The sequence below is a fragment of the Aethina tumida genome, chromosome 7, assembly GCF_024364675.1.
Source record: "Aethina tumida isolate Nest 87 chromosome 7, icAetTumi1.1, whole genome shotgun sequence".
Lineage (NCBI taxonomy): Eukaryota > Metazoa > Arthropoda > Insecta > Coleoptera > Nitidulidae > Aethina > Aethina tumida.
Genome location: NC_065441.1, coordinates 9,099,046 through 9,125,703, shown reverse-complemented (window position 1 = coordinate 9,125,703; position 26,658 = coordinate 9,099,046). Strand labels below are relative to the sequence as shown.

The following is a 26,658-nucleotide window of genomic DNA, read 5'->3' as shown; positions in this document are numbered from 1 at the left end:
CGGGTCTGTTATATGAATTCTTTTGTAATAGTAAACTTCGTTTTTTTACAAAGCTTTGTATACTTATAAATAAAATGTCAGCAAAAATGTATAAAGATCCCGTTACCTCAGGGCGCAATACATAATAAAACATTTTTCCATATCGATTTCCATCTATCACTACGCTCGACGTCTCCGCATACGATTTTCAGTTTCTCCCATTAAAAAAAATATTGCGCTAGCCGAAAGCTACGTTTTCAATTGTAAATATTAGATTCGAGTCACCAAACCCATACACATATACTGCTTCACTGAGTCCATGAATTTCAATGTTTATATCTATAGCAGAAGACTTATTTTGCGAAACTAAACTTGCCATGGATAATCTACCAATAAATAAGTAACTATATCAATTGAAAACATGTCAATTCTCTTTATTTTTTATACTTTCATGCAAGCACGATGCCGCTGTTACCAAACTGGTGGAGTTATATCAAATCTTCTCCTTATTAGTGGCCTAATAAAACACTAAAAACTTTTGATGTTGATAGCTTACATTTCAATAACCTATCACCGTTTTTCTGAAGCTATCATTTGAAAATATTTATTCAAGCTCATAAGCTGATGCAGAAAGATGAGAATTTGTGTAAAATTTGAATGAGCTTGGTTGTCATTTAAAGTTATTGTCATAGTATATACCTTATATTGAAAGTATTTTGCCATCTAGATAGATTACTTTCCTCTTGACTTAAGTACTGAAAATGAAATATCCTTTAATGTAGTATCTCTTGACACCCATTCCCATTTGAAACAATTTGAGGGAAAACAACTTCTTCTTTTTGTTCTTTTTGCTAAATTGTTTAAATCAACATAAATTTATATTTTTTCTGTTTAACTTTTAGTTCTTGTCACGAAAGCTTAAACTCTTTTATTTTTAAACTTAATTTTTTTATTTGTGTAATTTTTCTTCTACAATTTAATAAAAAATGTAACAAATTACTTTTTACAAATATTTCAGAAAACCATTGACATTTTCGAATGCTCATGAACTAGATAGAAAAAAGTCGCTTCTTTCATTATTATCATCCCTGTGATTTAATGGTAGGTTTTCTTTTTTTTCATATTTGTATGATTGGTTTGCTGTATACATTTATTTCTGAATTGAATGGTTCCTTTGAATTCCTCGTGTTTTGAACGTCGAAAAGTTTCAGTCGGTTTCATCATTGGTCCCGTCATTATTTTATTCGAATGCGCCTCTCCATTATGACTGCCATTTCTCGAATGCCTCGCTCCACGAGAAAATCCCGCACTTAATTCCGTAGGTGTCAAGTCGTTGGGCCGTTTCATGTCGCCCGCATTCAATTAAAATGGAAAATAACAGTGCAAGGTTCGGATTAGAAATTCAAATATATCGACTGAAAATAATACAAATTAAATCCCCTTTGTCATATTGTACGCGGGCTTAGTCTCGCACAAAAGGACGGCTAATGATGGATTTTGTATTGTTTGTTTCCGGTGAACTTTATTGGACGATTTTAAATTTCATTGCCAGATACTGAAGAAAATCCTACCACTGAGTTTACGGCCGTTGCGGAAACCAGAATTCACTACTTGCATGTAATCCTCGAGGGTTACGTGTTTTACAGTATGTGTGATCCACTTTTAGTGTAGGTGCTAAATTAATTAGTTTATTTGTCGGTGCTAGCCGATTCTGTAATAAGTTGTTCGGTAGTTCTTTAGTTTCCGAAGTTATAATTGGAAATTTATAGTTTCTTCTTCAAGTATGATAAAACTGGGATACTTTTAGTAATTTATGTTATTAAATATAAGCAGAATTCTATAAATATATATTCTATATATTTATTGTATTTGAAAATGTCAGGTTGAGCCATTTAAAATTGATTAATCATCAATTTTAATGTTACTTATTGATAAAAATTTATATTACAAATATAATTTGAAAAATTCTAATCGAAAAATTTAATTTAAAATATAAAAAAGTGTAAAATGTAGACCATATATAAAATTGTCCTATGTAATTGTATTTTTGCATAGGAAAATTCTTCTAAAACATTGAACAATGAAAAAATGTTTCATAATTTTTTAGTTATAATTTTACATTTTTATTTATATTGAGTATCGACATAATCAGGAAATGTTCATAAAAGAAAGATAAAATTTTCATAAATTTTTATTTTAATAATTCTTTACACATTAACTTTAATAATTAAAACTGACAATTTTTGTAATATAATAATTCCAATTTTGATCATTTAAAAACAAAAATTAAATTGGTGCCAAAAGATTATAAAATAAAATACATCGTCAATCACGATAATATTTTATAATTAAATCTTATCTATTTATATTCTTCTAAAGAAATGTAATTAAGTTAATCGCGTTCCTCGGATTTAGTTGATCCGTTATGTTCCGATAAAGAAAAGATTAGATATCTTATCGAAGAATTTTTTAATCCAAACAACGTTTAACTTTCATGTTCCAATACAATTTGAAAACAAATGATGAAAATACTAATATATTTTTTAATAATTGTCGCCACTGTAAACTTAACAAAAGGTAATTTTAGCACATGCTATTAATTAAAAGTAATAAGATCATTTGTTGTAGGAGCTGACAACCATGACGACGACGATGATACTTCAATGGTTTTATCCGACAAATGGGAGTATTGTTTCGAATTCACTTGGCTAGGTCCCGATTACAATAATTACACAATTTACAATGGAACATGCCAAGAGTATTTGGACGAAAAACGTGCGAAAGATGTGCCCTGCAGCCCTCCAATTGTTATAACTGGTAGGTGATTCCGTTTTTCCTCAACAAATAAAATGAAAATATTTCCATTCTAGATAACGGCCAACCACCAAATATGACATGGTTGTGGGAGAACAAGCTAAACAGCATTCTGTGCTTGCAAAGTGCAAACAAAGTCTGCGCCAGGTATACCTACAAGTTTAATGGAAGAGGTATGTAGAATTTTAGTTGAAACGTCTCCCCAGATACATGTCATGCCATAACTTGCCAACCAAAAAGAAATGTGTCATGAAAAGTACGGTGTTGGGTTAATTGCTGCATTTTTTCAGCTCAAAACATCACGTACATGTGCACAAAGGCTCAGAAGGTGGGATACGGCGCGGCAACCAGCGGTTGCTACACTCAAACAGTGGACGGATACGAGATGGAAGTTTGTTTATGCAAAAGTCAGAAGGGATTAAGTACCTATCCCTGTAACAATGCTCAGGGATATGAAACTGTGACCCTCTTTTTACTCTCATGTTTGTTTTCTCTGTCTCTAGTTATTATGTAATTTTATTTAGGTAATAAATTACTTTACTTATACAATTGTTATTGTTATTGCCTATATTTAAATATTTATATATAAGATGTTTATGTCTAGATGGCCAAAATTTGGAACTTGTAGAACACGTTTAATCATGAAAAAAATCTAAATAACACTTTATGAAAAATTGATGATACGGTAGCATAAACTCTGAGGGGTCCCTTTTTTCTCGCTCTATTTTCTACGTTACTGAATATTTTTTAAACTTTTCTTGCATATTTTAGAAGAAAGGTACTCCTTTCCGTTCTGATCCGTTTTTGAGACATTTTTTTAGTTTCAATTTTTGATAAGGTACTTTTGTTTGATTTTGATGGTTAAAGAATGAATAGAAAACATTTATTATATTTTTTTATTAATTTAATAAACATAAATTTCATTCACATTTCAGAAAGCTCTCCATTTACATGGAGGCAATTTATTATAATTTCTTTGTAGATTAAAGGAGCCTCGTACGACAATTTGCGTATTTTAAAGTCATTGTAACTTTTTGCTTCTTGGAATAATATAATATTATATGAAAATATTGTTTGTTAATGTCCATTTGTGCACTCAGTAATTGTGGTGCCATCTATGAATTATGGGTACAACTATATCATCAAAAAATAGTTACTCACAAAATACTTCTGCTGAAGTGAATGGACATATTTGTACCCACCGCCATCTCTTGGAAATATTTAACGTTACAACAACAGTAAGACAGTTTTCAAATAACTTTAATAATCAAATCGCCAACGTCAACTAAGGTTATGTTTATCGACTTTCAACCATACGGTTGACGTGTCTGTTACTCCGGTATTTATAGCAAAAATACTACTAAAATGCACACAGTACTTCAACGAGGAAATTCAATTTTGGCTTATGCCCTTAGCGTGTTAGCATGTTTAACTTTTGCCTGCTTCGTATCGACTGTATTCCTCGATTATAGGACTAATGCGAAAATGAACACAGTCAAAGTTGTTGTGTATGTGTATGTATCATCATTTGTGCACATCTAATAATTATGTTTCTCTTTTAGAAAAAACGTACCTGACTACAGCGCGTCCAGAGAAAAGAACGATTTAGGTTTTCTAACATTTGATCTTCAAACTGACCTGACACATTTGTTCAACTGGAATGTTAAGCAGTTGTTCTTGTATCTCACTGCTGAATATGAAACGCCCAACAATGAACTTAATCAGGTTTGTTAAATGCATTATTTTGAATCAAATATTTCAATATTTTTTTAAGGTTGTGTTATGGGATAAAATCATATTGAGAGGGGAAAATGCTGTACTCGACTTCAAGAATATGAACACCAAATATTACTTCTGGGATGATGGCAATGGTTTGAAGTAAGAATCTAAATACAATAAAATTGATCTTTTTATTAACTATTTTTCTGTTCCAGGGGAAACAAGAATATCACATTAACTCTATCATGGAACATCATCCCAAATGCTGGTTTGCTACCAAACATTTTTGCTCATGGACAACATACATTCCAATTTCCAGTGGAATATACATCTTCTAGAGTGTGAATAAATTGAAAGACATTTTTTATAAAAAATAATTTATTAAGTGAATAATAAAAATTATTAAATCTGAAATTACTACCAATTAATTAATTATATTATACAATAACAAATAAAAAACAATAAATAATAAAAACAAGAAAGTGAACAGTTTCTACAAGAACAAAACTGAGACAAACATCTTTAAAAGAGTGGATTTAATATTTAATTTGACTATACATGCTGTAAAATTTTGGAAGTTAACTTTTTTCAGTTTGCACATCCTTATCTTCTTTATTAAAAGACCCATACTTCTTGGAGATTAACAGCATCTCTCTTAATCCCTAAAAACATACAATTTATTAATACACATCACTTATAAATTCCAACCCAATTTACCTGATTCTCAGCTTTAAGTAAAGCAATCATTTCTTGTTCTTGGGTTCCCTTATTATCATCAAGCCTAACAGCCTTATGCATAATTGCAGCCATTTCATTTATTTGCTCAGCCTGTTTTTCTATTATTAAATTGTACTTATGATTTTGCAATGCTTTGAAATTAATCCTGGAATTATATATGTGTTCATTGGTGTGTTCTCTATATTTGGACATTATATGTTCTAAAGTGGTTTGGTAATCTTCCAAAGCAGCTTTCAGCTCACGATTCTCTTGTTGAATTTCCCTCAGGTGTCTGTTCTCTTTTTGGATGTTGGCCAGTAATTGGGAATGTGGTTTTTGGTTGGCAACTTCATTTAATATTTCGACCTCCTCCTGAAACTAAATAGAAAGTTCAAATAAGAATGTTAAAATAGGTAACATATTTTACCTGTTTCATTGCATCTATTTTCTTGTTTATTGCATGGGTCTCATTCAACAGACTGTCAGCCACGACATCTCTTTCTTTTAAACGACTTGCCAGCCTTTTTGCATCAGTTATTATTTGCTGGATTGTTAGGGACATCTTAAAATTGCACTTGAACAGCCAGGAGAGTCCAATGACTTGTTACCTACAAAACCTACAAAGTTAATGTTGGATAAATATTATCAGAATGGAGTAAAATATCTATTTTGCATACAATTTACATGAACAATACGAAAAAGATGGTTAAATGAATTTAACAAAACATGCAAATGACATTTCTGGTCAAAACATTACTTCGTTGCCATCTCAATTTACTCTGTATTGCCACACGTACAATTTAAAAATATCAGAACATCGAAATAAAAGAAAAATATATAGTTCATTAAATGTTGATATTTTTATTTCAGTGACAGCTTCGTGTGTATATCCAATTTATGATTTTAATCATATTTCTGACAGCTGTTAAAATGGCAACCTTGCACATAACCTATCACTTTTATTGTTTACAATAATCTGTCAATAATCTGCAATTCTCTACGGAAATGAAGATATACAGTTTTTTATTGTTGTGATATATATTGAAAGAATTTTAAATTTTAACATTTTGATACTAATTAAAGCCACCAGTCAATTATATATTTATCTAAAATGCATGAAGCTTATAACGCCCATTCTTTGATAAAACTTTCTTTTCAAGTGGAGTCAATAGCAGCTTATGGTAAGCTGAATTTAATTACAAATTTATTTAATCAAGTATCTATCTATTTTAGATGAAAATTTATTGGTGGGTACTAGGCAGGGGCACCTGTTTATGTACAGTGTGGCAAGAAACGAAGACAAATGTGAAGTACAACTTATGAGGTATAACAAGTCTTTTAGCAAAAAGGCTGTTCAACAAATTGAAGTTGTACCTGAGTATAATATTCTAATTAGTCTAACAGGTCAGTCATACATAATTAAAATCAATAAAATATATTTTACTTTATATAGATCTATCATTTGCATCATTTGGTATCTCACTGTGTTTTTCATTAAACCATTTTAAAAACTAATTATTGGAAATGTTATGTAGTGTTTAATTAAGTATATTTAATTTATATTATTTTCTTGTATGAATATTAAATTTACGTTTCCTTTCTTTTAATATATTCTATTTGTCTAATTAAAATAATGCAAGATGTACTTAAAATGTCTCTAAATGAGGGAAAAAAACTAAAGAATTGTGTCATTAATTAAATGGTGAAAGAGAGTAATTTAAAAAATAGAAACCTAGAATTATACACTTTCAAAATTTAAACAGAAATGTATCTACAAATGCTCATGAATATACACATTGTATCATTTTAGATAATTTAATACAGTTGCATGATATGAACGCAATAAATTTCACCACAATTCATCAAGTTCAGAAATCAAAGGGAGCCACTTTGTTTGCTGTGAACACTGAGGTAATAACTCTAAATTTTTTTTATCGATATAAAAACTCGCAATTTCAGAAAAGAACTTCCTTAACCGGCGAATCAAGCGTTCTAGTTCGTGTAGCGGTTGTGGTCAAACGTAAAATACAATTGTATTATTTAAAAAACAGTAGTTTGCATCAGTTGAACGAAGATATCAATTTGTCGGACATCCCGCGCTCCATGGTGTGGTGTCAGGAATCCATTTGTATTGGGTTCAGAGGGGAATACGCATTAATAGAGGTAAAAATTAGAAGTTTGAAGCCACACATCTTTTTAACTTCTATCATAGTTTAAAGACTCTGAAACCACATACACGGACCTGTTTCCAACTAGCAGCACCAAGTCCAGTGATCCTTGCATAGTCAAAGTATCTGACAACACGTTTGCGTTATGTAGGGAGTCGCAAACGGTTCTAGTGAACGTAAACGGACAACCCGATAGAAATAAAGCCCTAAAATGGTCAGACGTTCCAATCACTTTGGCCTGGGATGAACCTTATGCTTTGGGTGTTTTGCCTGAATCTGTTGAGGTACCCATTTTTACGTTTTCCATTGTTTTTTTTTGTAACTAAAAGAGTTTCAGATTTTAACTTTGGAACCTAATGGTTTGGTTCAAACCCTGACTGACCTGCAAAAGGTCCGGTTTATTTTACCTTGCAAGCAAGGTTTGTTGTATGCTGCTTCTGTTAGCCAGATCTGGTGCATACAGGCCGTAGACGTAGCCAAACAAAGGAAAATTTTGTTGGATACCAAACAGTTTCAATTAGCTCTAAATATCACGGTAAATTTATGTCTCTAATCAAAATGTAAATGTATTAAAAGTGGTAATGTTTAGATTGTTTCCAACGAATCGGAAGAAGACAAGAATGAAAAAATCCATCATATTCAAACTCTTCTAGCTTACGACTTGTTCGCAAATAAAAAATTCCATGACAGCATGAAAGAGTTCTTGAAACTGGGTACAGATCCGTGTGATGTAATTCGTTTATTTCCTGATTTATTACCGCAACAAACAGGTGCACCCGAATTCCCCGAAACGTCCAGAGATTTAACCGAAAAAGAACTGGAAACTGGACTGTTGGCGTTGATCGACTTTTTAACTGAGATGCGATTTAGACTTCAAGCCAAACCCAAAGTAACTCATTCGAAAATATGCCTTATACGTATCGTTAATGATTTTTATTGCAGGCTAACGTTAACGCTCAGGGAAATCTGAACGAAAAGGGCCCGAGTAAATCTACGCAACAACTACTTCAAATTATAGATACGACCTTATTGAAGTGCTACCTACAAACGAACGATGCACTTGTGGCACCATTACTGCGCCTGAATCACTGCCATTTGGCGGAGGCAGAAAAAATTTTGAAAAAGAAAGGCAAACACAACGATTTGATAATTTTATATCAGACGAAAGGTCAACACAGACGTGCTTTGGAGTTGTTACAGTCTGAAGGTAGTGCTGAAAGGACTATCACATATTTACAGCATTTAGGCACTGAAAATATGGGGCTAATACTGGAGTTTGCTGATTGGATATTAAAAGCTTCACCAGAGGAAGGACTTAAAGTATGTTTTTTTGACAATAATAATTTGTTTTAATGGTAGAAATCTTATTTTAGATATTCACTGAAGATATAGCAGAAGTAGAAGCTTTACCTCGACCCCGAATCCTGGACTTCCTTTTAAAACACCATCCATCCGCCGCAATCCCTTACTTGGAACACATCGTCCATGTGTGGAAGGATACTAGTGCCTTCTTCCATAACGCTCTGGTCCATCAATATCGAGAAAAAATCAAACAGGAAAGTATATCTTCAGAACACACCAGAAAAAAATTGCTCAGTTTTCTGGAAGAGAGCACCTATTATGTGGCAGAGAATATACTCAGCAATTTTCCTACTGACGATTTGTTGGAGGAGAGGGCGATTATTTTAGGGAGATTGGGCAAACATGAACAATCATTGGCAGTTTACGTTAGGGTATTGGGTGACATAGAAAAGGCAAAAGGCTATTGTAAAAAAGTGTACGACAATCGATTGTACGGTCATGAATCTGTAAGTGTCGGCACACAGCGAATTATTCAATACTTAAATTTAAAACGTTTCAGGTGTACGTATCTTTAATAAACTTGATCTTAAATCCAGACAGTTGTCAATTGGCCTTGCCTGGAACCGTTTTATCACCGAAAACGGCACAGGCTAACACGGAACTAGCCCTGGAACTTCTCGAGCAATATTCCAATGCCATAAATCCGCTGGATATGTTGGCGATTCTGCCGGACGACGTACCCGTGCACAGGATTAGGAAATTTCTGCTAGTCGCATTGCAAAAGGTAACGAACGAAAGGCGCCGAAAGGAACTTATGAAGGGACTATTGTACGCTGAGCACTTGCAATGCCAGGAGATGAGGCTTAATCTGCAGAGTCAATATGTTTTAGTTACCGACATCAACGTATGTCCAGTTTGCAAGAAGAGGTTTGGAAATCAAAGGTGAGTGAGTAACTTACACTGTATACAATGAAATGCTGAGGTTAAAATTTTATTTTATTTAAGTATCGTATTTCAGAATTATTTAATTTTAAATAAAATAAAATTGTGCTTTTGGAAAAGTAATACTTAAAATAATTTAATACTTTTTATTACATTAACAAACTAAATACATCAGGTTTTTATGTAATTTTAAAAAAAAAAAATGCTACAATCATCATTTACTACATTATATTATTACATTTACATTCAAAATAATAAAAAAATGTTGACTATTCAATATTTAGCAATAATCTCAAATTACTTTTTGAGAATATGTTCTAATTATATTCTTTGTATCAAAAATATATTCTGTTAAATATTAACAATAAAATCAATTGTTCATCTCGATGTAAACATAAATTACTAATAAAGGTTTACACTACATGATTTATTTAAAATAAACTTAGTTTAATAAAAATTGATTTATTTTTCAGTGCTCTGGTAAGGTACCCAAATGGTGACGTCGTCCATTTCTCGTGTCACGAGAAAAAATAAATAAATCTCGGTTACTTTCCTGATATGTATGTAAAGCTTTATATATGTTAATTATGCTGTAATTATGTATTTACTATTTATAAATAAAAACTTATATTTAATGTGTAAATCATTTATGCCCTTGAAAATACATAAAACATACATATTCAGATGTTTGCAAATTACTTACAATTTAAAGAAAATAAATAAATGGGTGTCGATATAAAAATTTTAAGTGTTAATAATAATAAACATTAATATAATTAAAAATAGAAAAATTTTAAATGCTACCTTACAGGTTAACAAAAAAAAACGAGTTACACTAAACGTTTTATTGCAAATCTGAACGAGATTTCATTTGACATCGAAACGTCATGTCGTAAATATAGAAAAAGTAAACTACGTAAAAATATTCTTAAAATAAAATCGATTTGTCCATTAATGACAAACATCACTAAAAAATAAATATATGTACAAATATATCAGAGTAACAAAATCTGCATGAATCATAGACACGCGAAAAAACATTAAAACACTGATGATTCTTGTGTACTCTGTTGACAATAACAAAATCATAAAAGACATTCGAAAATGTTCAACCGTAGTTGACGAAAATTTGAATAGATAAACAGATTAAAAGTCAGACAAAACTGTAAGTAAAAGCTGAATACATATAAAAACAAGGCACATTCGTCCCAATACAATAAAATTATAAAAATTCTTCAGTCTTAGTATATGGGCTTGATGTTGGGGCGCAGATTAGACACCATCAGATACTTCTGCTTCCTGTATTTGTCCTGGATGGCGTGTTGGGAATGGAGTGGCGCCATTCTAAACATCACGTTCAGAAATTCGATGCATTTCTGTAGGTCGTCCAACTCGTAGCCAGTGTAGGCGACGAGTTCATTGGTCCAGGGCTCCTCGGTCAGGGTGTGTCTGGCTAGGGCGATGGCCGACGCAGCGATCATCGACGGAAGATACTCCAAATAGACGTCGCCGTTCAGCATCGATAATTCACTGAGATACTGGAAATAAAAATCGGTTTTTAATTACGAGTACAAGTAAAATTATTGTCACTTACCATAGCTAAATACAGCGTCTTTTCCGTCAACCTGGTTGACACGCAAATTGCGTGAATAAATGTCAATGGCGTGGGAATGGACAAATCAAATCCAAGAACCTTGAGAATCAGTTGCTCCATACGGATTACCTGTCTTTTGTTGTACGTATCATCGGTAATGTAGACAAACTCTCCAATGTCCGGTGGGTAGATTTCCTCGTATTTCCTAAAAAATCAACACCAATTAATACTCCACAAATCAAAATATACAAAGATTGACATACGAGGCCAGAAACATAGCAGCGGTACCGACGAGTTGAAGCTTGGCACGCACAACGGACATATAACTAAGGAAGCGGTCGATAAAATTGACGGCAAGGTACAAGGTTTCGCATTGCAGCTTGTACTCCTCGGCGACCTCCACAAGCCAATCAACGAGGATTGTGCGCATGTTCGGGGTCACGTCCGGTTGTTTCTTCATGTAGCCAGGTTTGGGTCTGTTCTTCATCTGAAATAAGACAATTTTATTTTGACGGGCCTAAATTTTATAAATATTTTTATAAGCATTTTACTGTTTTATATTGAAATGTTGATACACATATGAGAATATAATTTTCAAAAATATTATCAATCTTTTAAAGCATCAAGTATAGAATAAGAATAAGTACAAACATTTATGCAAGAATTTCATAAAATCTGCAAATCAGTATAAATTATAAAATAATATTTTGATTTATTTTTCAAAGATTAAATATAGAGAAAATATATATTTAATGTTTGTTGGAAAATAGTATTCAAAAATTAACACATGAGAAATACTATTTGAAAAATATCAATTTTTCAATTTTATCTTATTTTTATATATCAAAGTGCAATGGAACATTTTCAACATTTATGTAACTGAGTAAATTTAGGAGCATTATAATCACTTTGAATTATTTTATATTTATATCTTTAAAAATTAGATTTACATGTGTAAATACTATTTAATTTCAAAATATACAATTTTATCTCATATTATATCAAAAATATAATGTATGTATATCTAAAAATAAAAAAGTAACTATTTCAAAATATAAACAAACTTCAGACTCATTTAAAAAGGTTGAATTTTTTTGTATCAAAATTTGTGATGAGTTATCCACCTGGCATAGAAATACTTAAAACAAATTGTAACATCCTGTACATAATAATCAACACAAAAACTTTGCTTTAAAATGTTAACAAAAAAAATTTCTTAATATAAAAATTACCTCATGTTCACGAAGATATTTGAAGATATCATCCCTGTACTCTTCCATTTCAAAGAATACATCTTTCTTCTGTCCTGTCTTGAGTATTACCTCCTCAGCAAGAACTTCATTCTCATTCTTCTCGATGCTCATGGGACAGATTTCAAGTTCTACATCTTCAGGCCTCACTTTTGGTCTTTCAGCCTCCTCTTTCTCCTTTCTCTGTTTGAGAATCTCGGCGGCCTCAGTTTTGGTGAGGAATCTCTCCTCAGTGCCAGTATAGACTTGATTAGAAGATGTTTTCATCTTTAACTTTGCATCAATCTTGGCCCTTCGTTCTTCCATGGTGGTATCTTCATAGACCTTGAAGGCCTCAAATTGGGCCACTGGCACAACTGGGTTGACCAAGTTCTTCCTGTTTTCTCTGTTGGAGACATTTTCTTGGTCCTTCTGGCTAACATTGCAGTTTTGAACACCTAAAGGCTAATCGTTTTCGGGGTTATAGAAAATAAAGGATTTTATAAACACAAGAGGCACTTACTTGTTTGGTTTTGATTATCTGGATATTTTGCTGCGCTTTGTTCGAATCGATGACACCCAAAACTGCACGTTTCCTGCCGACGTTCGTTTGTTTTTGCCGGATGTCGGGGACGCGGTTCTCTTGATCATCGTGGATACATAGGGTAGCCATTGCAATTTACGCGTGCTATTTACTCCCACCGGAACGAGAGTAAAATTCTACACGGAGTTTTAGCAATACGAAGCGAATTTGGATATGGATAGCGGCAAATGGGCCGAAAAATAACCGATGTTAACAGCAACGGTCGCGGGCAAAGAGTGCAATTGCGGGAAACGGCCAACAGCTGAGACCGTTGCCAACTGTCTGTCGGACCAATAGTGGAGCACGATTCCAGTCACGTGTACCAAAATTTCGTAGGGCGCATACGCGACACATATTTACACGGGATTTTAAAAATCTGAGCAAATTTTGGCACATGTGGCCTCCGCATAACTGGAATTGCAAGTTTTTTTTTTGTTTGACTGGACACAGGAAGCAGCACAATATGATAAATATGGGGTAATTTTCGTGGATTTTGGAACGGGTTCCTTGGTTCGCTATTGCTACATTGTTTCTTTTCATTCAGAAACAACTCATAAACAGTTCACAAAGGTAATTTTACTATTTATATTTAGAAGCAGTGAATAACTTTTTTACAATAACTTAAATATACTATGTGTGTTTATATCTTTAATTAAAAAATAAATTAAATATAGTACGGTTTAGAAAAATTTTTTATAATATAAATAAATTTTATAACAAATCTGTTCAATAAAGAAATTAAAAAAGTTTATAAATTTACTCTTATTCATATCAAAATCGGATTATGTGCACAATTACACATTTTGTATTTTTATTTTACAATTAATGGTATTTTTTTAAACTAAAAGTGAAGAGTTGAAGAAATGGAATGCATTAATTTAGAATTATTTATGATGATGAACATTAGATTATAAAAAATTAATTATAATACCTTACCAATAATAAATATAGGATCGAAAAATACTGAAAATCATTAAAATCATATTCATTTTCATCAAACAAATATTTTAATAGTCTTATTTAAATTATCAAATCACACGATGTTTAATTTAATTGAAACTGCACCTTGAAAAACAGTCCATGAAACGTTTTCTTGTATATTTTAATTAATATAATTTAATACATATTAAAAGTTAATATATTTATTTTCACTTTTCTAATGTGTTCAATGTAGTAGGTTATGATGTGTTTCACGGGCTGCCTATCAAAATACACAAATAGGAGTGAATAAATGAGGTTATATTTTCAAATGTGGTGTTTATTGGTTTTTGAATGAAGTACAGATTGAAGTTTAGTACTCGCAAAAAGTTCAAATCTCATTAGAAAATGGCTGAGGAATACAAGTAAGTTTCTCTTATAATGTTCAATACAAAAATCAATATAAACATTTTCTAGATCACTTCACCCTCAAAAATTCTACAACCATTATTTGAAAAACGGCATCAGGCCAGATGGCAGAACCTTTGATAAAACCAGATCTATTATGCTCAATGTTAAGTCGATTCCCAATGCTGATGGTTCTGCAATTTGTAAAATTGGTCAAACAACTATAATATGCGGTGTCAAAGCTGTAAGTAATAATGTCAAACAAATAATTTCTCTAACCCTACATATTCCCCTAGGAACTATGTAAGCCTAAACCTGAAGCACCATCTGAAGGTTTTATAATTCCCAATGTAGATTTACCACCATTGTGTTCAGCAAGATTCCGACCAGGGCCACCAAGTGATCAAGCTCAAGTATTTTCTCAATTTATAGGAGATATTATACAAAATTCTGGATGTATTAATTTAAAAAGTTTATGTTTGCACCCTGACAAATTAGCTTGGTGCTTATATGCAGATTTAATATGTTTAGATTATGATGGGTCAATAATTGATGCATGTGTCATTGCCCTAATGAGTGCACTAAGAACAAGTAAGTTAATTAATAATATATATAAAATAATAAAACCCAAATTGTCTTATTATTTTAGTGACTTTGCCAACAATAGATTATGATCCAGCTTTGGAAAATGTGCAAACTAATTTGGAGGACAGAAGACCTCTAATGACTGATGGTTCACCAGTCTCCACCACATTTGTTGTATTTGATGAGTATGATTTTACAATATGTCTCAAAAAATTATTTTAATGTGTTTTGTTCATTTTTTAGTCAATATATTTTAACTGATCCAACTGCTGAAGAGGAAGATCTGAGCAGTGGAACAGTTACCGTGGTTATAAATAAAGGAGAATTATGCTATGTGCATAAACCTGGAGGAACACCATTAGAACAATCTATATTAGCAGATTGTATTAGTAAGGCTAAAGCTAGGACTTATTTTATACAGGATTTAATTTTTTCTGTAATTAATTCTTCAAATAACTAAAACACTTTATAATAGCTTAATTTGTTCAACATTTTAAAAATTTATTTATTGTATCATTATAGTATATCAATAATAAATTTTGTGTTCGTTCGAGAATTCGTTTTTTTATTAAAGAAATAATACTTACCACTATAATTTTCTCAATGTAGACATTTAAAAACCTTTGTTGTATGAAAAAAATTATTTATTTAATATGAAACGATTCTTTTGATAACTGAGAACATATTTTTTAATTCTACAAAATCATTGAAATTAATTTACTATTTACATGTTATATTACAAATAGTAATCTATCGTTGTTTTATCACTGATACATAAATAAGAATTAAAAAAAAATTATAAGAATTTATTGTTTTTGTAACAATTTTTTTGCCTGTTGGATATTATTTGGCACAATTAGTAAAAAACAATTATATTTTCAATATGAGCAAAGGAAGAAATAAATAAGAAATGACATATACACAACCACTTAGAATTATGAGTAAAAAAATAGACTCATAGATAATATATAAATAATAACTATAATAATGATTACATAAAAAAAGTATTTACAATGTTTATCGTACAATTTTAGATACAATTTGTTTTTAAAAGGGTTTTATATCTGTAATTGTGGTAAAATTCAAAATTTCTGTAACAAAATTTAATACAAAACACTGTACAAGAGTATTAACTATTAAATAATTATATAAAAAGTGGACAATTGTAGATATAGAACCTCAAAACAATCCTAATGCATTTTGTATATTAAAAAATATTGCTAATGCACTTAGTGATATTTTATACAAGGTTTCACATTTTCCACGCAACTTTTACTGCCCTATTTGTCCGAAAATTACTTTAATTAATACCTGTAAATAAAACTACAGATTATTTTATTAAATAATTAAATTTAGCACTAAACTAAAAGACTAATTTTAAGATTAAAAAGTAAATGTTGCGTCGAAAATCCTTAACCCCAACTGTAGTTGTTCGATGATCAATAAATTAAAAAATAACACTTGTCTATTATATACAACATATAACAAAACTAAACAAGTTTTAAAACTAGAAACTGCTTCAATTACAAATACACATAATTGTTTTTTTTTCACTTGTTTCAACACCATAAAATTAATTTGTACTGTTTTGCAAAAGAAAAACGTGAGGTGACGTGGGACGACCGAACAGCGGGTAAACATTTAATTTACATAGGACTGTGTATTATGCAACATCAATTTATAGAAGCCGTCACGCACCACGATACAAAAATACGAGCAGACAATGGGTGAGGTAACCAATTGAGTTTGGCACCGGCATTACAATGTAACATGAAAATTCCAGGAACAATTGTGCAAATGTAACGCAGCTTTTTGAGATCAGATTATCTCCCTTCATCGACTTTTACTAATCGAAAGGTCGATCAAGGTTTATTGCGGATATCCAACGGCACTTGTAAAAAGAACACGTATTTTTAGCAAGTCAAATGGTTAAATTACAGAGATGTAAGTGCCGCCGACTATGTATTATTTTCAGTTTGGTCTGCCGTTTCTACAAACATGCACAAAAACAATATTGGTAGAAGCAGTCTGACCATAGCCCGTAGTCTTTTAAAATCCAACAAAATAAACAGCATATATGATGTACCCATAACAGACAAAAAATCAGTAATCTAGGCCTCCACACTGTATATGCTATTTACAATTATTTATGTTATAGGAAGTATTCAATTGGATACGAAATAGTGCATATTTCGCTTGACAAAACAAAAATAGATGTGTTGACACAGGAGAGTATATAAAAAATGTCCATTCTAACTAAATTCTATATACAATAATACTTACATTAGTCCGGTATTCACCGAAAGCAACGTATTCTCTAAACCATAAATACCTGAGGAACTTCATAACATGTTCAAAACGTGGACCTTCACTTTTTGATTAGCTTCATGTTAGGATTATTTTTGCGTGGTGATTGTCTGTTATGAATTTTTTTATAACCATATACACAAATAGTTTAGCACTAAAAATTAACGAGTTCTTGATGTTTTTTTGCACATGATGCTCGGCAGTTTTCATACAAGTTAACAATACCTTAAAAGTAAAGTTCTAACAGGATAGACAAAAATAGACTAGTATCAATGTAATGTGTTAATACATTTGTCTGAATCACAGCCGTCGACTGACCATTTACTTAATTACTATTTTGTAAAGTATTGGAAAAGTTACGGATCGAAAATTGATATAAAAATAAAATTGCATTTTTATAAAAAGTAGGTAAAAATAGACAATTAAAATTCATATGCAAAATAGGAGACGCTTACTGTAACTAAATAAACTAGAAGTGAGTAGAAACTTATGGAAGTTTATAAAATGTATATCATTTTCTCTGATTTATTTGATTCCTGTAAGCGTTAGTTATCATAATATATAATTTAATTTTATACCAGGAGTAAATCAGAAAGATTTGCATCAATTTACAAAGATAAGTGAAGTAGTTCATGTTTTTGTGTAAAAGAATAAGCAGGTGGCTTTTGTTAAAATGCACTTATATGAAATACAATCTAATGCAATTTAAACAATCAATTGATCATAATTTCTACTAAAGCAAAATAAAAAGAAATTCCAATATAAATATAATAACGTGTGAAAAATCAATTACAATCACGTTATTATTAATACAATTTTAAATTAACAGTATAATTACACAAATAATATATTTTCTGTTAAATATATGTTTAAATTTTCACAACAAAGATTCACGATGATTAAATTTATTAATGACTTCCATTGTTTTACGTTAATTTGTAGATTGCAATGTTTTTATCAGTGATAGAAACTTCGCAAACTACAAGTTAACGCAAGGCAATGGCAGTCCTTTATAAATCAAAACACAAATATTGTTCAGAAATATCGAGCTTTCTTAAAATGCAGAATCTTTCCAATCCACAATATCTCACAACCAAAATGAATGTCTACATTGCAACATAGTCAAATAATTAAGTTTTAAAATTGTATAAATAAAATATGTACAAAGTATAATAAAACTTGAATGCTAAAATAAAATCGAAGCAATTTTCGACCGTTCCCAATCGAAGCAACATTGATAATAGAGTACTGCTAGTGACGGCTGCGATCTCGACCTAAGGTGACACGAAACAAGAAATGGGGGAGGTGACCCGCACACATGGGAGTTTAACTACTAAAAACAAGACCGCGAAACTGAATCACTGAGGTTCGGAGCCGTTGGGTCTTCTTCTTAACTTGCTCATGTTGGCTTGCTGGCTGAGGCACATCTGCTGATACTGCTGCATGTGCATTTGCTTCTGTAGTTGGCTTGACAACGCTGGACTTCCTGGTACTTGTACCGTATCTGAAGTAAATCGGTTACGTTTTCAAAAAGCTTCTTGCGGGAACTTTATATATCACAGTTAAATTATGCAAGACTGGATAAAATTTAAATAATTATAAAAAACAACAAAAAAATATATAATAAATATATGCATGCATGACTTTCATTGACTTATTATTTAATCTTTAATCTCTTTGAGTTTACTGACTGCAAAAACTGTAAAAGAAAGAGAATTATTCATCTTGAGTTTAATTTAAGCTTCTTCTCTGTCAGTTATCTAAATTTAATGGCAAATCTGTCAACTGACTTGCGTTGGTCGTGGCCATTTTGATGGTGATCGGCGTGGTTCGTTGGATGGTGCGGGCAGTGGCGGTGCCCTGCCCACCGTGGTGCTGCGGTCTGGCCCGCTGCAGCGGCGTTATTAGCTGGAATGGTTGCCCACCTGGTGATAGGGTGACCGTCTGGGCGGTTCCAGCGGCGCGTATTCCCTGCTGTCCCAATCCCTTAACGCCCGTCGTCACCAGCAGAGCTAAACAACAAAAATTTAACAATTTGTATGGACCGGTCCCGGTTATTAGCGTATGCATACCTAAATTAGGCGAGGCGGCGTTCGCCAAAACGACGGTCGGCGAGCCGACCAGCGAGTTCATGGTCTGAGCGCCGCCTCCCTGCGCTACGGTGTTCGAGGACGCCGCGGCAGTAGTCACGGCCCCCGGCATTGACACCAGGAGGCTGGTGGGACCGGCCGTCGCTCCCTGGAGATTGGTGGCGGCCGCGCCTGACGTCGTCCCCGTCGTCGAGATCGACTGCGCGAACCCCGGTAGCTGTACCTAAGTAAATTTTATAATTGACACTTCTCCTTCTTTCTTCGTTTACAACTTTTTATATATTTCGTTTCATTCTAAATTACTACTATCCTTTATGCTTTCCGACTTACCTGTAATGGTAATTGAGCAAAATTGAGGCTTTGAACGTTGATGGTGTTTGAGTTCTGTGGCGGAGGACTAGACAGTGGTGTCAAAACAGTTTGTTGCCCTTTGGGCGATTGCACCATGAACTGTTGTCCGCCCTTTGGACTTTGTATGTAATGTGTGGTACCCTTTTAACGAGAGTAAAATAGTCAGCACTTATTTTAACGTTCAAATTATATCTTAACTGAATCATGCACGACTGAGAAATGTGTTGATATTGTTGCTATTGTTTTAAACTTTTGTTCCTATTATATAAAGTTATTTCATTTGAAACAACAAATATACCTGAAACGAGGATGTGTTTCCCGACGCCCCCGCCAGTTTTTCGATAAGGAGCGAGTTGGTGTTGGGACTAGCGATGTCGGGATGGTCGGCGGCCGGCGTACCAACAAGTAGTGCGCTTAGTGATTTGTTGTCGCCGGCACCGCCTGAAGCTGAAGCTGCCGCCGTATTGCTCGTAACTATCCGCTGGTTGAGCACCTAAACACATCAACAATTAACCGTATACAACTAATGCTTGGATAAATAAATTCAAAATAATTTTACCTGCTTTACTGGAACCGTCGTATAATTCGTAAAAGTACCGCCGCTATTGACCGACGTTAAAGTGATAGTTTGTGGCTGTTGCCTGCCAGTAATCTGTGAGTTAAGATCTGCCAAATTCAGTCTGAAACGAATGATAGAAATATTAAAAATTAATAGTAAATAATTGTAAAAATACAATAAATGTATTATAGAAGCTGAACAATGAATTTACCTGCTATTGTTGTTGATGGCGATCAAATTGCCGGCGTGGTTTAAGACACGGGCACTGGGTATCGTCATTTTACGCGCCGCGGCCGCCATCAGTTTCTGGTTGACGGCCTGCAGCTGCTGCGGCAGCAGCGACGTCGTCGTTACTGTAGCCGTCTGTTGTTGCGGCTGGGCGCCTATGGCGCTCGCGACCGCGGCGCTGGTCGCCTCGCTGCCAGCACCGCCGGTTGTGGAACTGTTCAACAGGTTGATAATAGCCGCGTTGCTGCTGCCTGAGGTCAGTTTCTGTTGTTGCTGCTGTTGCTGTTGATGTTTTGCGTTCGCTGTAAGATTATTATACACTTTTATGAGATTGAGAGAATCTGAACATTTTTTTTACTTTTTTAAATTGCTCAGTGTTATATTTTGACTCGATTATTATATTTTGTCAACAAATCCTTACCAGCGGCTTGAAACTGTTTTGCCGAGTTCATGAGCTTTTGCGCCAGCGCACTGATCTCCAATTCCTGATTGGACACCTGCTGCGTAACTTTCGCCGGCGTCGTCCCTCCCTGCAGCTGGTTCTGCTGCACCGACGAGACGAACATCTCATTATTTGTATTAATCGCGTTTAACGATCGGTTTCTTACCAAAATGGGAACGTTAATGTTGTGAGTGGTTTGCTGGTTTTGTTGTACTAGGCTGATGCCCCCGTTGACTATTGGCGATTGACCCTGCACATTCTGACCAATCTGGTTCAACTGTTGCTGTACCAAATTTGTCTGTGCTTGCATCTAAAAGAAATATTTAACGTTGTTCGTTAGAAGAACGTTGACAAGAATTTGTAAATCATGCAAACAATTTTAAATTGTGGTCATTGGACCAATTATTTAGGCTTTTTTATTTTGCGGCTATTCTAAAATAAAGCTTTTATCTTTAGACATTTATTAGCGTATATATTTTGATAATTTCATACTCAAGAGTTATAAATACATATAAAAATAGATCTACGTCACATGCAATATAAATTATATTCTAAAACAGGAAATTAGGGCCATCTACTAAATGTATTTTTTCATTAAGATTATTTTTATTTATTTCTATCATTTTATACTCGTTATTTACAAATAATTATACAACTGTGCATTTTATATAAAGAGAATTTAAAATTTTACTATGATTCAATATTGTGCTATTGCATAATGTTAATAACACTTTAATAAATGAATAATTTTAAATTAAATTAAATTTGTAATACTAATACTTTTCTTATTTCCATTAAAATGTTCACCATTAAATAATAATTTTGTAATAAAATTGAATATTGTAATACTTCTTTCTTATATATTATTTTACAAACTTTAAAGATTAAAATTTAAAGATATATAAATTGGAAAAAAGGGTTTAAGGTATTAAGCAGAATATTAATTTTTATTAAAGATGAGTTTTAATTTGTTTATTATGATTTCCGAAAATAATTATACATTCTTAGAAATAAAAATTTATAATAAATTAATCAATACAGAATATATTTTAATTCAGAAATATTAGTTATATTTGAAGCTATTTTATTCCGAAAAGTAAATGTAACATTTAGAACTTTGTACTTTAGTTTTATTTATTTTAAATCATCCTTCTAATTTTTTGTTAAAACGTTATTGAGTCTACAATAAAATAATATTTTTGTGGCTTATATTCATTGGAAAATATAGTTGCTTTATATTATGCACAATTAACGAAACCTAATAGTTATCAACGTTTGTTAATAAAGAAAATTGTAATAAAATCATATGAAATAATCCATTGAAACATTTCGTAAAAGTTGTTCTGTAATTTATATTTGTAGCAGTACTTAATATTGCATTTTATATATTTAAAAGCAAAAGTAATGTGGTACTATCAAACACAAACCTTTTCCACATAATCCTCAAGCAAATTAAAAATAAAAAATGGCAGCAAAACATAATTATATTAATTAATAACACAATGGTGGAAATAAATTTGTATTTGAATAAATCTAAATATGTATTCGATACGAAAATAAATCGGATAAATTTCCGAGTAATACTTACTTTGAAAATTATAGGTACTGAGTTCTTTGCATGAAATATAATTTATTTTTATTAAAAACAACATTTAGACAATTAAAGGCAAAAACATTGGATTTTAAAGATTAACAAGAATTACTTGAATATCTGCAGTTAATGTTAGAAATACTAAATTTAGAAATGTTGTCCAATAACAAATGAATGCACGTTGACAAAAATTAATTGGTGTATAACAAACGTCAGCTTCAAGGATGACGTCTTAATTACCTGTTGCTGCGCAAGTTCTTTGTACGGCCCCCGCGTGCATCGTATCCGCACCGATTTCCTGCCACTCTCCGTGAAAATGTCCGTGAACTGGTGTATGTAACGGTTCGCGTTGTTCCTCGACCCGAGCGAGAACCGACACGCCACCCCGTTCCTTTCGTTCCGTCTGTGATCACGGTCCAAATACAGCTCGCCCAGAAACTCCGAATTGGAGGGACGCTGCAATATCGACAGCTTTATGTGATAGACTCGTGGCTTGCCGTTCTCCTTCGACGGCATGTCGGTCTCCAAAGTGTACTCTTCGACCGGCTGCGGCAGACAATCGTCCGTCTCCTACAATCCCAAATCCAATGTTACAAATCAAGAAACTTAAAAACCCTCCTATGTATAAAATAATGAGGAAGAAATTGATCACATGCCTTTATCCTGGGATAAGCCTTGAACTCGTTGATGACCACGCCACCGCTTGGCGCCGCTATGGGCGGCAGATCCAAATTGGGCACCGGCACAGGTCTGATCAGGTCTTCGTGTCGGGGCGTCCGCCTGCTCGTCGACGTGGACGCGGCCGACGACAACGTCTGCGACGACGAGGCGCCCGAAGTGGTCGCCCCACTCGTCGACGGTGTCCGTGGAGCTCGTGCCCTCGTCCGTGTCAGAAAGTCGAAAAGCTCAAGACCGTGGCGGTGTGTGAACTGGTCCAATTTCCGTTTTCGGTTAACCGTTACTTGAGAGAATTTGCGGGCGGCCCGCCTAAACCTTAAACATAAACAATTGTTAAATTTACTGGATAATGTTTTGGATTAGTACTCTACACTAACCTGTGCGTGTTCCACATTTGCCTTGTCCTATTGATTTGATTTACTTTGTAACTAATTAAACTATTTGGTTCTAAACACAAGTTTGGTGAGTTGGCTAGTAGGAGTTGGCTTTCCAATTGATCCCTGTCCTCGTTCCCCCAATCGCCAGTCTCATCCACGATATTGTTTATGTCAGCAAGAAGACTCTGTGTAAGAAAAAAATAAAATTCCACCATATAATTGGTCAAATGGAAATAGATAAACTTACTCTGAGTGTAGGCCTGAGTAGAACATGGTGTATATCACACTTGAAATGAGGGTAGGCTTGGCGATAGTCCCTAACTTCCGCTATGATACAGCCATTGTAAAAGAGGTAACTGCATTCTGTCTCCAAATCTTTCGCAAGAAACGGGGGAAGCTCTTCATTGTTAATATACATGAGAAGCTCGTCCTTCTCGTAAGGCCACTGTGCTGATTCAATTATATTGGCAGTATCGTCGGGGGCGTCGGCGGTTCGTGGACTCGCTCTTACCGCCAGGGAATATCCTTTGTTGCCGGGGTACAGATTTAGAATTAATGTGTTCAGTCTTTCTCTCGCTACAAGTTTGTCTAACAGATTTGAGCTGTCTTTTATCCGCTGAAAATGAATAAATTATTAATTAATATGTGTCACTGATGAGAGATGGCAGAAATATTATTAAGCAATAACTGAAGCTGAACTTATAAATACGTGACAAAAAAATACGCATGTATTAATATGAAAATATTATAACTTTCAAAATACTGAAAATATCAATTTTAATAAACAAAGGAAACATAATATGCATGACAACTAAACCGTCTTATCGACAATTTAACAATAGATATATTTTAAATTGATAAACATACTAAAGAAATTTCTCAGAAAGAATAAAATGAAAACAGAGGTTATATCTAGTTTCAATAAACAATACACATATTTTTAATTTACAACGTTCCTTCTTCAAGTTTTATATAAATACAGTTTTTCAAATATTAGTAAATTAAATTTCTAGATGCCTCCATACATTTATTAACACCCATCATTTACAATTTAATTATATCTTTAAATTAAAATTTTTAGTTTGAAGTATTAAATTATAAAATTCTTATTTATATTATATTTCTAACAATTTAGCTGAAATAATTGAAATTCTTCAATTTTTTATTATGATATATAATATTTTTGATTCATTTATTTTAATAACTGAAAAATATTTTCCGATAATTAATCACTGAGGGTAGAGAAACAATTTATTTTTTAGGCTTTTTGTACCTAAAATATTAATATTTTTTTCATTCATTAGAAAATGACGTATATATATATATATATATATATATATATGAATTTTAATAAAAGGATATTTATATTTATAATCAAATTCTATGACATTTAAATATAGACTTGTGTCGTTAATCAAAATGAAATACTGAATTTATATAATCCTTTAAACTGACAGTCTTTTGTATATTTTTTATTCAATTTTATAAATTAAGATTTAGAAGTAAATTAAAATCTATAAAAGTAAAAATGTCAAATTTCATTAAATTCATTTAATTTTTAATTTGATTTGAATTAACTTGCCTCTGAGGAATACTACTTCTTTAAAAATTAAATAATTCATTGGTAATAGCATTATTAAATCAGTATGGTTGTTTATTTTGTACATATTTGTCTAAATACATAATTAGTATTTCAATAAATTTAATTAATCAATATATATCAAATGAAATCATTATTTGAATATGCAATATTTCTGTAACTACTGTTGAATACAAAACAGTATTGAAATATATAGATTGTCACTTAGTATTTAGAAAATATGATTTAGGTCATAATTAAAAAAAAAAACTATTTCCATAAATAAATATAAAAAATGTAGAATACATTCAGACTTCTACTTTAGCTTTAATAAAAAGAGAAATATATGGACCTTCAAGTAAATCTGAAAAAGAAACACTCAAGTACTAAAAAACTACAAAGAAAAACAAAATAAAAAAGGATATTTACGCTTCCTTCAGATTGTTCTTCTAGTTCACTGTAGAGTTCATATAATTTTGTGAATATTGACTTTTGGTTGGTCTCATTCTTTTCAGTTTCATCTGTTTCTTCTGTTTCTTCTGATGTTTCTGATACTTCTGGCTCTTCCTGGGTTTGAAGCAGGGGCAAGGAGGAACGGTTTGTTTTCAGTTTTTTAATTGTACGCTGTAAAGAATCAAAATGTCAGTGACCATTTACACATGCAAGTATCATTTCTGCTTTGTTAAAATTCTATTTTATATTGAAAACGGATTTTTACATACTTCACCCTCGTCACATGCTGCCTCCAGGCTTTGCATCGTTAGAGTCTCTCAGTATCAACATTCAGCCAATGTCATGTTAGTTCCATGTGAATATAAAAAAATCAGTCAAGAACATCTGAAACAAAGCAACAGGCCCATTTAGAACGTCGTCAGTTCGATCGGACGGTTCCATTTGTGCGTTTGAGGGCAGTTAAATAAATTTCATCCCTTAACTTAGTAGGTCATGTAAACACAGTATGACATTAAAATTACTCACGTTTTGCTATTTATTTATAAATGTACAAAAACATCAGTTCTATTCAACTACATACTGCAATCGTCTCGTTTTGCAAGCACACTGGAACCTTGCGATTTCAATAAGGCTGCAAGGGTAAACCTAACCCCTATTGTCACTCAAACATAAATACATCGAACACATAGAGTGAATAATTTTACGCTGAAACCGGATTGCACTGAAATAATGATTCCAGAATTGTTATTAAATAAATGATAAGCTGAAACTTTTGTTTTTTGATGAAATTATAGAAAACCCCAGTTTACAAACATACTGGGGGCCATGACGGACCTCTATCGGTAAATTTGACGTGACCAATAACAATTGCATTGGTGATTTGGCGGAAGACTTTGAAATCCCACAATTATTCTCATTTATTGGTTTATTATGTCGCATCTGTGTATATTTAAATTTTTCGTATTTTAATATTAGATTTATACTGAAAATTTTATTATAATTAATAGTATTATTACGTTAAATCGGGTCATAATCTTGAAAATAA

The 26,658-nt window shown here is 32.5% G+C and overlaps 6 protein-coding genes across 8 annotated transcripts; 3 read left to right on the top strand and 3 right to left on the bottom strand.

Annotated features, from left to right (window-relative positions):
• Nucleotides 1–2,475: 2,475 nt before the first annotated feature.
• Nucleotides 2,476–4,926, top strand: LOC109597675 (signal peptidase complex subunit 3-like). Its single transcript, XM_020013422.2, has 8 exons — nucleotides 2,476–2,556; nucleotides 2,608–2,796; nucleotides 2,850–2,966; nucleotides 3,084–3,161; nucleotides 4,127–4,301; nucleotides 4,356–4,518; nucleotides 4,568–4,671; nucleotides 4,728–4,926. Exons 1-8 carry the CDS (start codon nucleotides 2,499–2,501, stop codon nucleotides 4,855–4,857), a joined length of 1,014 nt encoding a protein of 337 aa, XP_019868981.1. The 5' UTR covers nucleotides 2,476–2,498; the 3' UTR covers nucleotides 4,858–4,926.
• A 105-nt stretch (nucleotides 4,927–5,031) lies between these two features.
• On the bottom strand, nucleotides 5,032–6,092 carry LOC109597674 (FGFR1 oncogene partner 2 homolog). The gene is made up of 4 exons (XM_020013420.2): nucleotides 5,907–6,092; nucleotides 5,657–5,846; nucleotides 5,230–5,607; nucleotides 5,032–5,174 (listed from the first exon to the last, which is right to left on the bottom strand). The coding sequence occupies exons 2-4, from the start codon at nucleotides 5,789–5,791 to the stop codon at nucleotides 5,091–5,093; spliced, it is 597 nt and encodes a 198-aa protein (XP_019868979.1). The 5' UTR covers nucleotides 5,792–5,846; nucleotides 5,907–6,092; the 3' UTR covers nucleotides 5,032–5,090.
• Nucleotides 6,093–6,190: 98 nt separating this feature from the next.
• Nucleotides 6,191–10,276, top strand: LOC109601712 (vam6/Vps39-like protein). Its single transcript, XM_020017983.2, has 11 exons — nucleotides 6,191–6,410; nucleotides 6,463–6,633; nucleotides 7,040–7,140; nucleotides 7,189–7,392; nucleotides 7,442–7,681; nucleotides 7,735–7,932; nucleotides 7,987–8,286; nucleotides 8,340–8,717; nucleotides 8,771–9,205; nucleotides 9,259–9,641; nucleotides 10,115–10,276. The coding sequence occupies exons 1-11, from the start codon at nucleotides 6,341–6,343 to the stop codon at nucleotides 10,173–10,175; spliced, it is 2,541 nt and encodes an 846-aa protein (XP_019873542.2). The 5' UTR covers nucleotides 6,191–6,340; the 3' UTR covers nucleotides 10,176–10,276.
• A 195-nt stretch (nucleotides 10,277–10,471) lies between these two features.
• LOC109601714 (cyclin-A2) lies at nucleotides 10,472–13,269 on the bottom strand. The gene is made up of 5 exons (XM_020017984.2): nucleotides 12,988–13,269; nucleotides 12,468–12,929; nucleotides 11,499–11,722; nucleotides 11,236–11,440; nucleotides 10,472–11,179 (listed from the first exon to the last, which is right to left on the bottom strand). The coding sequence occupies exons 1-5, from the start codon at nucleotides 13,135–13,137 to the stop codon at nucleotides 10,883–10,885; spliced, it is 1,338 nt and encodes a 445-aa protein (XP_019873543.1). The 5' UTR covers nucleotides 13,138–13,269; the 3' UTR covers nucleotides 10,472–10,882.
• Nucleotides 13,270–13,447: 178 nt separating this feature from the next.
• LOC109597715 (exosome complex component RRP43) lies at nucleotides 13,448–15,514 on the top strand. The gene is made up of 6 exons (XM_020013463.2): nucleotides 13,448–13,617; nucleotides 14,222–14,390; nucleotides 14,443–14,617; nucleotides 14,670–14,964; nucleotides 15,023–15,143; nucleotides 15,202–15,514. Exons 2-6 carry the CDS (start codon nucleotides 14,374–14,376, stop codon nucleotides 15,416–15,418), a joined length of 825 nt encoding a protein of 274 aa, XP_019869022.1. The 5' UTR covers nucleotides 13,448–13,617; nucleotides 14,222–14,373; the 3' UTR covers nucleotides 15,419–15,514.
• A 406-nt stretch (nucleotides 15,515–15,920) lies between these two features.
• Nucleotides 15,921–26,521, bottom strand: LOC109597716 (transcription factor SPT20 homolog). Of its 3 annotated transcripts, none has more exons than XM_020013464.2 (16): nucleotides 26,139–26,519; nucleotides 25,883–25,997; nucleotides 25,590–25,784; nucleotides 23,829–24,197; nucleotides 23,582–23,766; nucleotides 23,183–23,519; nucleotides 22,767–23,096; nucleotides 21,102–21,245; nucleotides 20,915–21,038; nucleotides 20,477–20,795; nucleotides 20,266–20,386; nucleotides 20,005–20,199; nucleotides 19,686–19,847; nucleotides 19,338–19,578; nucleotides 19,191–19,277; nucleotides 15,921–18,769 (listed from the first exon to the last, which is right to left on the bottom strand). In XM_020013464.2, the coding sequence occupies exons 2-16, from the start codon at nucleotides 25,916–25,918 to the stop codon at nucleotides 18,624–18,626; spliced, it is 2,991 nt and encodes a 996-aa protein (XP_019869023.2). In that variant the 5' UTR covers nucleotides 25,919–25,997; nucleotides 26,139–26,519; the 3' UTR covers nucleotides 15,921–18,623. The 3 variants fall into 3 exon arrangements, with proteins under 3 accessions (XP_019869023.2, XP_049826077.1, XP_049826078.1); XM_049970120.1 differs by having other exon boundaries at nucleotides 19,056–19,277; nucleotides 26,139–26,518; XM_049970121.1 differs by lacking the exon at nucleotides 19,686–19,847 and having other exon boundaries at nucleotides 19,056–19,277; nucleotides 26,139–26,521.
• Between the last annotated feature and the right edge of the window lie 137 nt (nucleotides 26,522–26,658).

Coding starts and splice junctions, on each gene's coding strand:
- LOC109597716 (XM_049970120.1), bottom strand. CDS start 25,918: ATGCAAAGCCTGGAGGCAGCATGTGACGAGGGTGAA. Junction 20,796..20,914: donor AAAACAGTTTCAAGCCGCTG/GTAAGGATTTGT, acceptor ATAATCTTACAG/CGAACGCAAAACATCAACAG. Junction 19,278..19,337: donor CGCCGCCTCGCCTAATTTAG/GTATGCATACGC, acceptor TTTGTTGTTTAG/CTCTGCTGGTGACGACGGGC.
- LOC109601712 (XM_020017983.2), top strand. CDS start 6,341: ATGCATGAAGCTTATAACGCCCATTCTTTGATAAAACTTTCTTTTCAA. Junction 8,287..8,339: donor GACTTCAAGCCAAACCCAAA/GTAACTCATTCG, acceptor TTTTTATTGCAG/GCTAACGTTAACGCTCAGGG. Junction 9,206..9,258: donor GATTGTACGGTCATGAATCT/GTAAGTGTCGGC, acceptor AAAACGTTTCAG/GTGTACGTATCTTTAATAAA.
- LOC109597715 (XM_020013463.2), top strand. Junction 14,965..15,022: donor AATGAGTGCACTAAGAACAA/GTAAGTTAATTA, acceptor TTATTATTTTAG/TGACTTTGCCAACAATAGAT. Junction 15,144..15,201: donor ACATTTGTTGTATTTGATGA/GTATGATTTTAC, acceptor TTCATTTTTTAG/TCAATATATTTTAACTGATC.
- LOC109597675 (XM_020013422.2), top strand. CDS start 2,499: ATGATGAAAATACTAATATATTTTTTAATAATTGTCGCCACTGTAAAC. Junction 4,302..4,355: donor AACACAGTCAAAGTTGTTGT/GTATGTGTATGT, acceptor TTTCTCTTTTAG/AAAAAACGTACCTGACTACA. Junction 4,519..4,567: donor CCAACAATGAACTTAATCAG/GTTTGTTAAATG, acceptor TATTTTTTTAAG/GTTGTGTTATGGGATAAAAT.
- LOC109601714 (XM_020017984.2), bottom strand. CDS start 13,137: ATGGCTACCCTATGTATCCACGATGATCAAGAGAACCGCGTCCCCGAC. Junction 12,930..12,987: donor AGATAATCAAAACCAAACAA/GTAAGTGCCTCT, acceptor GAAAACGATTAG/CCTTTAGGTGTTCAAAACTG. Junction 11,180..11,235: donor AGACGCTGTATTTAGCTATG/GTAAGTGACAAT, acceptor TTTTATTTCCAG/TATCTCAGTGAATTATCGAT.
- LOC109597674 (XM_020013420.2), bottom strand. CDS start 5,791: ATGTCCCTAACAATCCAGCAAATAATAACTGATGCAAAAAGGCTGGCA. Junction 5,608..5,656: donor AAATAGATGCAATGAAACAG/GTAAAATATGTT, acceptor CTTTCTATTTAG/TTTCAGGAGGAGGTCGAAAT. Junction 5,175..5,229: donor TACTTAAAGCTGAGAATCAG/GTAAATTGGGTT, acceptor GTATGTTTTTAG/GGATTAAGAGAGATGCTGTT.